This window comes from Thalassophryne amazonica, chromosome 1, assembly GCF_902500255.1.
Source record: "Thalassophryne amazonica chromosome 1, fThaAma1.1, whole genome shotgun sequence".
Taxonomy (NCBI): Eukaryota; Metazoa; Chordata; class Actinopteri; order Batrachoidiformes; family Batrachoididae; genus Thalassophryne; species Thalassophryne amazonica.
In genome coordinates this window covers 15,804,218-15,819,200 of record NC_047103.1, presented here as the reverse complement: position 1 = coordinate 15,819,200, position 14,983 = coordinate 15,804,218, and the positions used below count along the sequence as shown (strand labels likewise).

The following is a 14,983-nucleotide window of genomic DNA, read 5'->3' as shown; positions in this document are numbered from 1 at the left end:
ATTTTTGCAATGTGATGGAATCAATATAGGCATTAATATATATCTAAGCAACAGTTTCATCGGCATGTCCAAGAGCAGCCTGTACTCAGGGTTCTTGAAATGGAGCAATACCTCCACCTGGTGAAAATGTGTCATTATTGCAGGCAAAATAGTATTTCACCAAGAGCTCTAGTGTTATATACCAGTAAAATAATTCCAATACCAAAACTGCAAAATACTTAAAAATGTTCATAGTTGTAACCTCTGAAGGTTACATACTATTTTTATGGTACACATAGTCACTGGACACTACATACTACATACATTTGATGTATTTTCACATGTTATTTTATGTTGAAGGTACATGCTGTTTTATTGTGAAAGTTTTATTGTGAAAGTTGTCCTCATGCTGTCCACATGCTTCGATGCATGTGCTGACTTGCTAAAACATGCCTGTCAATAAGCTTTTGTTCATTTGGAAAACACGATCAATATTTTGAGTTTTGACACAAATATCACCATGCATATTGCTGGATTGTCATACTTTTAAAAATACTTGTGTTCAGACTTTGGACAGTGGTTTATACTGTATTCATGGACAGTAATGATACTAACAACTTAACAAATGGTGGTATTCCAGAGTTAGATTGTGCTTTGGTTGACCATCTGACTTTGTATAACCACCAGGACTACGATGCTATGGTGAAGCTGGTGCAGACTCTGGAGATGCTGCCCACTTGTGACCTGGCAACCCAGCCCATGATCCAGTTCCACTATGCCTTTGCTTTAAACAGGTATGCAGAAGCTGGATATTTCATGGACTTAAGCAGCTCTTATTCCTGGTTGAGTTCAGCGGTGAGTTTTCCCAAGCAGTGCCTCAGCACGGATTGAATGTGTCACAGGCAGAAGTTATAGATCAGCACAAGTCGGGAAAAGTCCTTTTAACTGATGTTAGTTTTAAAGATGTGCTGAATTTTGTGGGAGCTCAGATGACTCCTGGCCACCACTGATCTGCATCCAATTTTTAAACGGAGCATGGAAGCAATGCTCCTTTCTGCATATTAGGAGTTGGGGACACCACATTTGCTCAAAGCTGACTTGTGTCAGGTTGCCCTGAACCAAGCACAGGTCGGGCTCCGGTGGCTGGGATTACACAGCCATCTGAACAAAAACAACTTTTCCCGACTTTTTGCTGAGTGGTGAGCCTCAGTAGGACTCAGTGCTCAACACAGCCAGGTGAGAACTACTTGAGCTATATGATACAAAGATGTATGGCTATGCCGCTGGTGCAGCTCCTCAATGTGTGTGCAGGAGGAGCAGTCCAGGCGACAGGGAGCAGGCTCTCGGCGTGATGCTGCAGGTGTTGCAGTCATGTGAACATCCAGCGCCAGATATGTTCTGCCTCTGTGGGCGGATCTACAAGGACATCTTTCTAGACTCAGACTGCAAAGACACAAAGAACAGAGACAACGCCATCCAGTGGTGAGAGCCAATAAACTGCTAAACACCTTTTGTTTTATTGCCATCTTGTTTTGAAAGCTTTTTGGAATAAATCCTTGCTGTATATCAATCTAAAGAAGTTAAAATAGAGACTCCTCCCAATTTTTTGTACTCGCTCATTTGTCTTTCCATTGTGTTTGTGTGTGTGTGTGTGTGTGTTTGTGTGTGTGTGTGTGCGAGACCACCTGCAGGTACAGGAAGGGTTTTGAGCTTCAGCCAACTCTGTACTCTGGAATCAACCTGGCTGTCCTCCTTATTGTTGCTGGCCAACAATTTGAGAGCTCCATTGAATTAAGAAAAATAGGTGAGATGTTGCAGAAAACTGTGCCATACTTCAAATATAACCATTTTGTTAGCGCTATTTTGTGGCACGACTTGAAGTAGCAAAGCTTAGTCCACAGGTCATGCAAGCTTTTGGCACCACTTAAGGTGATAACACAACACTTACAGTCCAGCCTCAGTCATGGCCATCACAAAATGTATGGTCGCCAGCACAGGGCCTGGTAGGGGTCAATACAGGATTATACAGGGGTCAACATTTCAAAATGCTCCAGTCATGTTGGAAAGTATACCACATGATTTGTCTGATTACAAAGATTCCAGAAAGGTATAGTTTGGACTATCTATGACTGAATGTTTTTGAGTTATGGAGCAAATACAGCAAAAATGGTGACAAAGGTTATTTTCGGTTTTAATGTTTTTAAGTTGAACTTTATCCAATTTTGGTAAAAAGTGATGCACATTATTGGTTGAGTTAATAGAGTTGTAAAAATGGGTAGTTTGGATCATCTGTCATGTGACGTTATGGGGTAACATATGTCCAACAATCCAGTTGACCTTTCTTGACCACTCACTACCTTGGTGACAAAGCATTTAACACAGTCAAAACTATTCCATTTATTAGTCAGATTAGCTCAACCAATAACGATCCATCCATAAGACTGTAAATGGTCAAATAAATGGCAGTGTTTCGTTTGTATGTTTTCCATCCATGCTAATCATGTAACGTCACAGGTGTGAGGTTGAACAGTCTGCTGGGGCGCAAAGGTTCCTTAGAGAAAATGAATAACTACTGGGACGTGGGCCAGTTCTTCACTGTTAGCATGTTGGCTAGCGACATCCCCAAAGCGACCCAGGCCGCCGAGAAGCTCTTCAAACTCAAACCACCTCTCTGGTAACGATGTTCACTTTAGCAAAGATGCGTCCGCTGATAGCTGCTGTTGTGAGACATTCTGTTTGACACAACAGACGGTTGATGCCATATGATCTTCTTTGTTTCCATCCAGGTATTTGCGCTCAGTGGTGCAGAACCTGCAGCTGATTCAGAGGTTTAAGAAGCAGCAGGTGGAACTTTCTCCGCTGCGAGAGAAACTCAACTTTTGGATGGACATTATTGTCGAGGCCACACAAGGCACCACAAACCGACTGCGCTTTCCGGTACAAGCACACACATTTGCGTGCACTCAAATGTTGATGACCACATATCCACAAGGTTTTTTGTTTGTTTGTTTTCTGATGCAGGTGTTGATCCTGGAGCCGACTAAAGTGTACCAGCCGTCCTACGTGTCCATTAACAATGAGGCTGAAGAGAAGAACGTCTCCATCTGGCATGTTTCTCCAAATGATACGGTCAGAATACCAACAACCCAAAAATGACCCCTTTGAGTCGGCGCTCTCAAGTTAGGAGTTCATTGTCTTGTCATGCTCCTTCCTTATTTTAACCCTAGACTGTAAGAGAGAACTTTTTGAATATGTGGCTGTTCTCGATTATGTGAGTCATGTGAAAATTTTAAACTTTTCTTTCAGAAAGGGATTCACGAGTGGAACTTCACTGCACTGTCCATCAAAGGCATCAGGTAAATGGAAATGGTAAATGGTAAAATGGTAAATGGACTGCATTTATATAGCGCTTTTCCATCTGCATCAGATGGTCAAAGTGCTTTACAATTATGCCTCACATTCACTCTGTCAGAGTGCTGCCATACAAGGCGCTCACTACACACCGGGAACAATAGGGGATTAAAGGCCTTGCCCAAGGGCCCTTAGTGATTTTCTAATCAGGCGGGGATTTGAACCCATGATCTTCATGCCCAACACCTTAACCACTAGCCCATCACCTCCCCTAAGTAGGTAGGTATGCTGGATTAATAAAGTTCATGATTATATATGTAGCAGCACAGTCTAAAACAAAGCTAGTGGATTCGCTGCATTTTGCAACTTCTTTTTTGCCATTTAGACGGCACACAGTCTGAGTGCAAAATAGGGCACCAGACACAAAGAAGAAATTAGTCATGGGTGTGTTTTGGACAGAACATAAGAAAAACAAAAATGACAAAGCAACCACATCTGGGTCTCCAGCAATAACATCATTTAATGGGTCTTTGTTAGTGATAGTAATAGATAGGTCATAACTGATCCATGAACTGTATCGACCACAACCTGCCCTCCAGGGTTTGTCAATTATCATATGATAATTGCACAATTTACATAACACTATGAATTACAGATTTATCATCATGGCACCTTGTTCTTAAAGTAATTACTGTGTAAATCTCAACACAGAGTTGCAGAGAAATCAGGTCTGATCGTACAAAAAGCAGCTCGTGAATAGAGCAGGTTATTGGAGACTGTCTCTGCCACCTTGTACTCTGCTTGAGGCAACCTGCAGGCTTCCCATATTTTAGAGTCCAAGCACAGAAAGAATCACTCCAAAATATCAGGGGTTGAGGACAGAGTGTGTCTCCGTACTGTCATAAGGTCACTGAGCTCAGCACCAAGCCAAGGCTTTTCCCAGCTTTTGTCGAGTGGTGTGCCTGTACTTAGTAAGACTCATGTATTTATCCTGAAAGTGTCATCAATAAAGTTATTGTTGTTATTTCCCATTAACCAGACAATGTTTTGAATTGAGGTTATGAACTTTTAAATTTTTTTTAAATTTATTTATTTTCATTTATGTAGCGCCACATCACAACAAAGTTGCCTCAAAGTGCTTCACACAAGTAAGGTCTAACCTTACCAACCCCCAGAGCAAGCACACAGGTGACAGTGGTAACGAAAAACTCCATCTGATGATTTGAGGAAGAAACCTCAAGCAGACCAGACTCAAAGGGGTGACCCTTTATATACGAATATACAGGAAATGTTGCCGTTGCACAGGAAAGGAGGGTTTCAGGAACAGACACCACACCCATCTCTGGATGGAGCTGCACCTCAAACAGAGAGAGAAAAAAACAGCATCAGGCATCAGAAACACAACAAATACAGTGTAATTTGTCAACATTAAGCAAGAAGAAGAACAAAAAAATACTAAGATGATCGCCGGCCACTAGCCCCAAGCTTCACTAAAAGACCCAGACTTTAGATAACGTTGAGGCCGCGGTCCACTCCGTTTCCTAATAAAATGAATTTAAAAGAGTAAGAAGCATAGTAACATATATACCAGTATGCTAGCCATATGAAAGGGAAAATAAGTGCGTCTTAAGTCTGGACTTGAAAGACTCTACAGAATCTGACTGTTTTATTGATGCAGGGAGATCATTCCACAGAACAGGTGAACAATAACAGAAAGCTCTATGACCCACAGACTTGGTTTTCTTTCTTTTTTTAATTACTTTTATGACTTTGTCAAAGGCTTTCTTTAATTTTTTTTTAATTATTATTTTTTATTATTTTTGAAAATGGAAACCAAAGTGATATTTGTTTCCCTTGGAATTGTAATTATTTATTTTTTGATCCTGAAAAATTATCCAATCTGTAACTAAAAACTGTGATCACACCCGATCTGAGGATTTTGTCATCTGTTATGCCCCTAGATTTTCACTCCATCATTCAGTGACATTGAAATTTTCATTGAAGTGAACGCATCATGCCGCTGTCAGATGTCATTACTGCAAAATGTACTTCCAGCTGTTCTGTGCTGTCTGCAGTATCAGTAAATTTGACGAGCGTTGCTGCTTCCTGTATGTTCACGATAACTCAGATGACTTCCAGATCTACTTCTCCACTGAGGATCAGTGCGGTCGGTGAGAACACACACACCCGTAGATGTGTGTGTGCACGTGCGCGCGCGTGTGTGCGTGCGTGCGTGTGTGTGTGTGTGTGTGTGTGCGTGCAGGTCACGTGTTTATCTGCATGCCTCTCTGTACAGTATGTATGTTGTACTGCAGCACGACTTGAAGGACACAAATGTGTCTGAACATCTCTGTCTCTCTGTTTGTGTGTGTGTGTCTGTGTGTAAGTGTAGGTTCTGCTCCATGGTGAAGGAGCTGATATCTGACGGTACGGGGAACGCAGCGGAACTCGAAGGCGAGGGAGATGGAGACACACTGGAGGTCAGTGCATCTGTGTACAACCCCTGGCGAAAATTATGGAATCACCGGCCTCAGAGGATGTTCATTCAGTTGTTTAATTTTGTAGAAAAAAGCAGATCACAGACATGACACAAAACTAAAGTCATTTCAAATGGCAACTTTCTGGCTTTAAGAAACACTATAAGAAATCAAGAAAAAAAGATTGTGGCAGTCAGTAACGGTTACTTTTTTAGACCAAGCAGAGGGAAAAAAATATGGACTCACTCAATTCTGAGGAAAAAATTATGGAATCACCCTGTAAATTTTCATCCCCCAAATTAACACCTGCATCAAATCAGATCTGCTCATTGACATTGACCCTATGCCATGACATTGACCCTATGTGTCTTTTTGCAAGGAATGTTTTTGCAGTTTTTGCTCTATGGCAAGATGCATTATCATCTTGAAAAATGATTTCATCATCCCCAAACATCCTTTCAATTGTCCAAAATATCAACATAAACTTGTGCATTTATTGATGATGTAATGACAGCCATCTCCCCAGTGCCTTTACCTGACATGCAGCCCCATATCATCAATGACTGTGGAAATTTACATGTTCTCTTCAGGCAGTCATCTTTATAAATCTCATAGGAAAGGCACCAAACAAAAGTTCCAGCATCATCACCTTGCCCAATGCAGATTTGAGATTCATCACTGAATATGACTTTCATCCAGTCATCCACAGTCCACAGTTGCTTTTCCTTAGTCCATTGTAACCTTGTTTTTTTCTGTTTAGGTGTTAATGATGCCTTTCATTTAGCTTTTCTGTATGTAAATCCCATTTCCTTTAGGCGGTTTCTTACAGTTCGGTCACAGACGTTGACTCCAGTTTCCTCCCATTCGTTCCTCATTTGTTTTGTTGTACATTTTTCGATTTTTGAGACATATTGCTTTAAGTTTTCTGTCTTGATGCTTTGATGTCTTCCTTGGTCTACCAGTATGTTTGCCTTTAACAACCTTCCCATGTTGTTTGTATTTGGTCCAGAATTTAGACACAGCTGACTGTGAACAACCAACATCTTTTGCAACATTGCGTGATGATTTACTCTCTTTTAAGAGTTTGATAATCCTCTCCTTTGTTTCAATTGACATCTCTCGTGTTGGAGCCATGATTCATGTCAGTCCAATTGGTGCAACAGCTCTCCAAGGTGTGATCACTCCTTTTTAGATGCAGACTAACGAGCAGATCTGATATGATGCAGGTGTTAGTTTTGGGGATGAAAATTTACAGGGTGATTCCATAATTTTTTCCTCAGAATTGAGTGATTCCATATTTTTTTCCTCTGCTTGGTCTAAAAAAGTAACCGTTACTGACTGCCACAATCTTTTTTTCTTGATTTCTTATAGTGTTTCTGAAAGCCAGAAAGTTGCCATTTGAAATGACTTTAGTTTTGTGTCATGTCTGTGATCTGCTTTTTTTCTACAAAATTAAACAACTGAATGAACATCCTCCGAGGCCGGTGATTCCATAATTTTTGCCAGGGGTTGTATGTGCAATATATTTATGTTGTGGGAACACACTTCCACAATGCTGCTCCGTACAGGTGGAACGGCACATCATGTATCATGATAATTGTATCGTGAAGCATGTATTGAATCATATAATCGTATGATCAACTACTGTATGGAAGAAATATGTGCTCTTGCAGAAAAATCTTAACAATTTATAAAATCTACAAATACTAAGGAGATAACATCAAAGATTACAATTTATACTTCTTGCTGTGAGGCAACAGTGCTAACCATCATGCTGCCCTACCACAGATTACGTTCTACATAATTACTATGAACAGTGATTTAATTAGTATGTATCATGAATATATCAGTATACCCTACACTGTAAAACTCAATGAGTTAGTTGAACTCATACCATTTGAGGAAACAGCTTGCCTTAAAAACCATTTGAGTTTTCCAACTTAAGTAAAATAATTTTCAAAAATTTAATTGTTAAAGTTTTAGTAACTTCATTTATAGTTAATTAAACATATGTAAATCTAGTTTATGTTTTTCAATAAAAAAGTGACAAATCAATTTCTGCCTAAAGATTTGCATTATATTTTGGATTAAATTTTTTGATGTATTCTTTGGTTTACTTGTTGACAATAATCTGCTTTCTAATATATATAATATAAATAAAAGGACTACAACACAATGAAAAATGCAAAATGGTAACCTTGTGGACTGATTCAGGACTGGGATCCCCCCCTCCCAGGATGGACAGATAAGGCCTGATGGCGCCTCAAGGGCGGCCTTTCCGGGCTGTCTGTCTGGACACTGGACACATCCAAGTCTCGGCTGTTGTCTGTTGTCTATTGTGTTTTTGTTTTGTTTTGTTATGACTGTTTTCTGTGCTATGGTTTTTTTATTTTGCTCCAGTGGTGCTGCGGGTTCAACGCAGCAGCAATGGAGGTTTTTCTTCCCAATTCTTTCCTTGTGTGTGCTTTTATATGTGTTCATGTACCGGACTGGCTTATGTGTGATGTTGTTTAAGTGTGTCATGAGGCCGGTCAAGGTTTGCTCAACCCTGCTCGTGACCTAGGGCAGGGATATACATCTGGAGTTGGTCCCCGGGCGCCAAAAAGGCGACCTCTGCTCCTAACTGGCAATTAGGATGGGTAAAATGCAGTAAACACATTTCATTGTGCAGGGAACATGTTCCCATGTGCATATGACAATAAACTTCTTTGAATCTTGAATCTTGGAATTAATGGAAATGAGTGTCTATAACTTTTTCAAAGTTTGAGTTACATTATTGTATTAAAATGGAGTGTTCGGTTTAACAGTCCCTGTAAGGTACACATTTATTAATATTAGGAATAAAACGCATTAAGGTGGTGAGAAAAACCTTCTCTGTGTTTCTGTGTGTTGCAGTATGAATACGACCTCAATGAGACGGGGGACAGGGTGGTGTTGGGTCGGGGCACATATGGAGTGGTGTATGCTGGGAGGGACCTCAGCAACCAGGTCCGAATTGCGATCAAAGAGATCCCAGAGAAAGACTGCAGGTGAGTGTGTACGTAAGAGATCACAGTGTTGGTCTGAAACAATTTTGGTCTGTTATATCACAAGTCACAGTTTCTCAGTGGAGGTGGACATATAAAAGTAACTTCATACAAGAAAAGAGGTCATACGGGAATCTCACATGTGCGTTTCTGCAGTCACAGCCACAAAAGCTGATAACACCTTCAGAGTGGTCAAGTTTGTCTTGGCTTCCTTCGAGCATGATAACTTGTTTTTGAGGACTGCCAACTTCAGGACAGATTTAGCATACAGTCCTAACATGTTAGTATTTCTTCATGATTGTAAATGAGTCCAAGACAAGAGTCACTGATTTGGAAGTGTTCATGTGTCCATCCACTGAGTTGTCTCTGAAAACTGGCTGTAGACATTTAGTTTGTCCAATTACATGCAGCCTCATAAAAAGGATGGACAGTGTAAAAAAATGGCTGTATTTCCAAAATGGATATTCTGATATGTTGAAGTTTGACACTACAAGCACATCTTCCATTGTTTCATTTCCACTCCACTGTGATGGGGTGAAGAGACAAAGTAAAACAATATATGTGTGTCACTGTCCAAATACTTATGGGCATGAGTACTGGTTCTCATAAAGATAAATAGATCAAAGGGGGGAAAAGGTTAAAAGAGTCTGAACTGCGTCCAGGGCTGCCTCATAGTTTGATTAAATAAAGTGTATTTATTTAACTCTCTTTGATGTTTTTTGATTGTAGGAAGAAACCTCAAGTAGATCAGTCTCAGAGGAGTGATCATCTGCTCCAGACTCACTACCAATAACAAATAAGGCAAAATACAAATTAACAAATGAATTTAAATTGGTGTTTTTTTGATTGTAGGAAGAAACCTCAAGTTATTGTTTGATGATATGTATATACACAGATAGCGAAGAGCTTCGCTCATTAATGTCAGCGACATCGAACATATATGTGTGAAATACCAAATGTTCCAATACTTTTGGAGGGCACAGTATCCTGACCTTATGATGAGTGCAAAATGAGTGTGGTATTATTACTGTTTTGTTTAAGAATGTTTAATTTTCACTGTTGCTGCACTTTGTGTGAAATGCTGAAGAGCATCGCTCGTCATGTCTGCAACGTATACATATTATGTACACGTGTGGAAAGGGTCAGCTCCACCAGGTTCCTGGAACTGCAACTCTGTGACAGCCTCTCCTGGACTGCCAACACCACATTAGAGCCCGACTGATATTATCGGCCAATATAAGCCCTTTTCAAAGTACTCACTATCAATCGAAATTTTGCCGATAGAACGCCGATAATTTCTCATAAACAAAACAGTTACTGAAATAATGTTTGTGTTGGCAATGTAAAACGTCCTGGCACCGTTTGTCCTGTAGATGGAGCTCTGACTCCATTCAGCTGAGAGCTGCTTACACACCTGCTTAAATGTGTTCATCACCGGCCCCCCGTAGTTTGCTGTCACACTGCACTGATCGGCTGACAAAAGCATACAAGTTTATAAGGATGTTGGCTGTAATACCTTTGTGATTACATTCACCCCACATTTCCCGTTTCAGTTCAACTCAGTTTGATTAACTCAGTTTATGTAATAATGTGTCAAATGTGCTTCATTGCGTCGGTCACGCTTTTTATTAAGCCCACATTGTGTAGACCTTATTTCTAGCATGAAAAACTTTTGTTTACTGCAAAGAGGTTGAAACATTCAGCTGATCAGCTGATTTATCGCTTATCGGCAAATCAGCTGATTTATCGATTATCTGCAGCAGACAGGAGAGCGCTGCAGAGGGTGATCAACACGGGCCACAGGATCACTGGCTGCTCTCTGCCCAGCCTGGAGGACATTGCCAGCTCTAGCTGCCAGCATCATCAAAGACACATCCTACCCCAGCAACCACCTCTTTGACCTATTGCACTTGGGCCGGCGGTATAGGTCACACGAAACTAGGACAAACAGACTCAGGGACAGCTTTAGCTTTTTCCCCAGAGCAATCACTGCACTGAACAATAACAAACCACATTAATCTGCACTTTTCAAAGTTTCTTGTGCAATATCTGTACCCATGTGCAATATTTTCCCGTGCAGTATCATTCCACAGTTGTACATAATTTCTCGTTTTACATTTTATATTTTGTCCACATTTTATTTTTAGTTGTACATATATTTAAATAATTTATTTTGTTAAATTTTACTATCTTTTATTTGGCTTATAATTACTCGTACCTCAGAAAAGCAACTTTTGAAGTTGTACTCAAATCTCATTGCAGTGTAAATTACAATGACAATAAAGGCAATTCTGATTCTGATTATCGATTTTACAGCAAAATCATGCAAATGCTGATACAAACACCAAATTTGTAATGATAATTCCCAAGGTGGTACTTTGCAAATCTATTGGCCACTTGAAAATCCAAGATGGAGGCCATTTTGAAAGATGGCCACCAAAATGACTGACAGAAAAGTACTTGAGCCTTTTAAAAAAACGTCTTGTTCCGTGATAGTCAGGCATGTCCTCACTCAAGCCTATTCAGGGAAACATCACTGCTAGACCTTTTGAGCACAATGATTACTCACGGAATAAAATTTTTCGTCCCCCCCCCTCTCTCTCAGGTACTCTCAGCCCCTTCATGAAGAGATCGCTCTTCACAAGTACCTGAAGCACAGGAACATTGTTCAGTACTTGGGCTCGGTTTCTGAGGATGGATACATCAAGATCTTTATGGAACAAGTCCCTGGAGGTGTGCGTGTGTGCATTTGTGTGTGCATGTGTCTGTGTCCATACACAAGGGAGGTAACCAAATTCAAATTTCCTCTTTTTGTGATGGGAAACTCCTGAAAAACAGCAACTCAGTTTCCATTGTTAACCACAATACACTGTATGTACATGACCTCAGATGGCCACCAGGAAAGGTTGACTGTGTGTGCAAGGACTGCGTTTATTTGGCTTGCACCTGCCTTCAGTAACCGCACGCTATGCACTGCACCCAGTCATCTGCATCACAGTGAGGTTGCAGCAGGAGAAATGTACAAAAAAAAAACCAATGCTGCTAAACCACAAACTATTTGCTAGTTAACCACAGCGATGTCGCCAGCTGCTGCACGCTGTTGGTGGTTGTTGGTAGTCGTGTTTGACAAGAAACAGAAAAACAGCAAACAAACGTGACTTTTTTGGCTCTTCTGTTTTGCTCGGGATCAGTACCGCAGATCCTGTGTGGATCTGCTTGTTTTATACCAGATACTTTTCATTAACCAACTCCAGGTGCACAAAGAGCATGGAGCTTTGAACCCAACAGTGTACTGTAGTTATGGGAGCACATTTGCAATACGTGCACAGGAACTGTTACACTGTCAGCTGGTGGGGTCAACTAGTGTGGCCTGTTAGGCCTGGACTCTGGTCTTCACCTCCTGGTTTGTCCTTTTGGCCATTTTCCACTGTGGGACTGGACTATGTGTGGTTGCTTTGGTGCACCATTTGTGTCCCTACATGTTCTTTGTTGTGCTTGTTAATATCGCCAGAGCAGATGGTCACCGCACTGAGGTCTGGTATGCTTGAGGTTTCTTCTGATAATGTCCCCCCACCATTCCAAAAACATTGCTGAGAGAGTTTTTCCTTACTGTCACCAGTTTGCTTCCTCATGGGTTGGGTACATTTTAAACTTTGCTCATGTGTCATTACCGTCAGCGGTATACTTGTATCAATACGGCCATAAAAATGTGACCATGTACATTACGTACAGTACTGTGCAAATGTTTTGGGCACATTTAATGCATCATAAAAGAATTAAAAATTATGAAAACCTGATAAATATTCTTAAATAAATGTATGATGAATTTCAACTTTAATGATAATGAATATGAAAATTAGGTTCTATTTACATGTGATTTTTCAGTATACAAGTCGTACCAGAGTATAAGTTGTAGGATCTCTCAGACTATTTTACTATTTTAGGAAAGTGTGACTTAAAGTACGAGTAATTGTGTTTTACAATCATTTTAATATTGGATGATCATTTGCAACTGTGTTTATATGGTATTCTACTGGCCACAGTATACTTAGAAAGAAATAATAATATTATTATTATTGAACACAAAAACTATAGCTCACATTTTGTGTTGAGATTCCAAAAAAGGGGTGGAGGTGGGTGGAGGGCATCAAAAGCTACTTTTAATATTAACTGTTGCATCGTTTTTGTCTCATCTGTGAGAGAAACATAACAGCAATTCCGATCAAAAAGGATTCTTTTAATTAACACTTGATATATCGTAAAACACAGATTTTGATTTTGATTAAGATTGATTTTGGTAAACGTGAATGATACTAAAACATGACTCAGGGCTGGTGTTGGACAAACTGTCTCGAGATTGAGTCTTGTGACCTCTTGGTTACCAGATGGTCTCTAAATGCTTGGTCATCTTTCCATTTTTACGATAGGTTTTGGATGCTCCTTCTCTCCTTTCTCCAGGAAGCTTGTCTGCATTGTTGCGATCTAAATGGGGTCCGTTGAAGGAGGCGACTATAATCTTCTACACTAGACAGATCCTGGAGGGGCTCAGATACTTGCATGAAAACCAGATTGTCCACAGAGACATCAAGGTACATGGTAATCTACACAACCTGTCCTAGGGTATCACAGGAATATTCATCTGTTCTGTTTTTGTCCATTTAGGGTGATAATGTGTTGGTGAACACCTACAGTGGCGTCTTGAAGATCTCTGATTTTGGTACCTCGAAGCGGTTGGCGGGAGTCAACCCCTGTACAGAGACTTTTACAGGTACGTTCTGATGTTGCTACAAAATATAGTTTTAATGCCTGTATACAAATGCAGTAGTCTTGTACCAGAAGTCCTATATAGGCCCTGAGGCACATTCCATCTTGAAATGAATGAGAATCTCTAACTACCCCAGGCTAGGTCACCAGTCCATCACAGGTTACTACCCCAGGTAAGGCTGGTTCCTATTTATAGCTGGATGGATTGGGGCAAACATATGATGTGTTTTGTCCAAGGTAGCATGAGGTTCAAACCAGGAAATGAACTCAGGTCTCCAGCTAGGTTGTCCAACTTCAATCACACTATTTCGTAACAGCTACCTTGGAACCGGCTTGTACCAATATACCAATTACATAAATAAAGTAGAAAGATTTGAATCCAAATTTATACCTTGATGTTTTTTGTTTGTTTGTTTCTTTTTTTTTGGCTCTAAATAAAAATTTTATGGGACATATTCCACAACTTGTTCAGCTTTTTCTACAAGGTTTATTAAAATCGATTCATTAGTTATGGTAATTCTGGAGTTTAAGTCATGCCTAAGTATGAGTAGCACCTTTTTTCTGTATTTGGAACTCACTTTTTAACACACTGCTGAGGGCAAGTTTAATAACAGACATGAACTCAGTGTAGTTAGTACATGTGCACACCATAGTATGTGCTGTTGCTTAACACAAGGATAAGCCAGATGGATGAATAAAGTATTCACAGCACTTCAATTTTTTCACATTTTGTTATGTTACAGGCTTATTTCAAAATGGAGTAAATATTTTTCCTCAAAATTTTACTCATAACACCCTATAATGACAACATGAAAAAAGTTTTTTTTTTTAATTTTTACAAATTTATAAAAAACAAACAAACAAACAAAAAAAAAAACACTAATTAGTCCTACGTGCATAAGAATTCACAGCCTTTGCCATGAAGCTCAAAATAGAGCTCAGGTGCATCCTGTTACCACTGATCATCCTTGAGATGTTTCTACAGCTTAATTGGAGTCCAACTGCGATAAATTCAGTTGATTGGACATGATTTGGAAAGACACACCCCTGTCTGTTTCTGCTGCTTTGAAGGTCCCAATGAGCACAGCGGCCTCCATCATCCATAAATGGAAGATGTTTGGATCCAGCAGGACTCTTCCTAGAGCTGGCCAAAGAGTTCAATCTTTGTTTCATCACACCAGAGAATTTTGTTACTCATAGTCTGAGAGTCCTTCAGGTGCCTTTTGACAAACTCCTGGTGGGCTGCCATGTGCCTTTTGCTAAGGAGTGGCTTCCGTCGGACGATGGTTGTTCTTCAATATTTATTTCATTCATTTGAAAGAAAAAAAAGAAAAAAACAAAAAAACAGAAAAGCAGAAATAAAGCATCTGAATTACCAGAATGAAA

At 40.0% G+C, this 14,983-nt stretch overlaps 1 protein-coding gene across 3 annotated transcripts in view; it reads left to right on the top strand.

Annotated features, from left to right (window-relative positions):
• map3k15 (mitogen-activated protein kinase kinase kinase 15) overlaps nt 1-14,983 on the top strand; it is a 72,112-nt gene that overhangs the window by 37,293 nt on the left and 19,836 nt on the right. For all 3 annotated transcript variants that reach the window (XM_034166072.1, XM_034166063.1, XM_034166079.1), the window contains exons 6-18: nt 667-773; nt 1,291-1,461; nt 1,671-1,783; nt 2,494-2,653; nt 2,766-2,916; nt 3,001-3,108; nt 3,286-3,335; nt 5,406-5,501; nt 5,723-5,810; nt 8,703-8,836; nt 11,439-11,566; nt 13,292-13,422; nt 13,496-13,601. In XM_034166072.1, the coding sequence (XP_034021963.1) occupies nt 667-773; nt 1,291-1,461; nt 1,671-1,783; nt 2,494-2,653; nt 2,766-2,916; nt 3,001-3,108; nt 3,286-3,335; nt 5,406-5,501; nt 5,723-5,810; nt 8,703-8,836; nt 11,439-11,566; nt 13,292-13,422; nt 13,496-13,601 (1,543 nt within the window). The remainder of the gene's footprint in view (nt 1-666; nt 774-1,290; nt 1,462-1,670; nt 1,784-2,493; nt 2,654-2,765; nt 2,917-3,000; nt 3,109-3,285; nt 3,336-5,405; nt 5,502-5,722; nt 5,811-8,702; nt 8,837-11,438; nt 11,567-13,291; nt 13,423-13,495; nt 13,602-14,983) is intronic.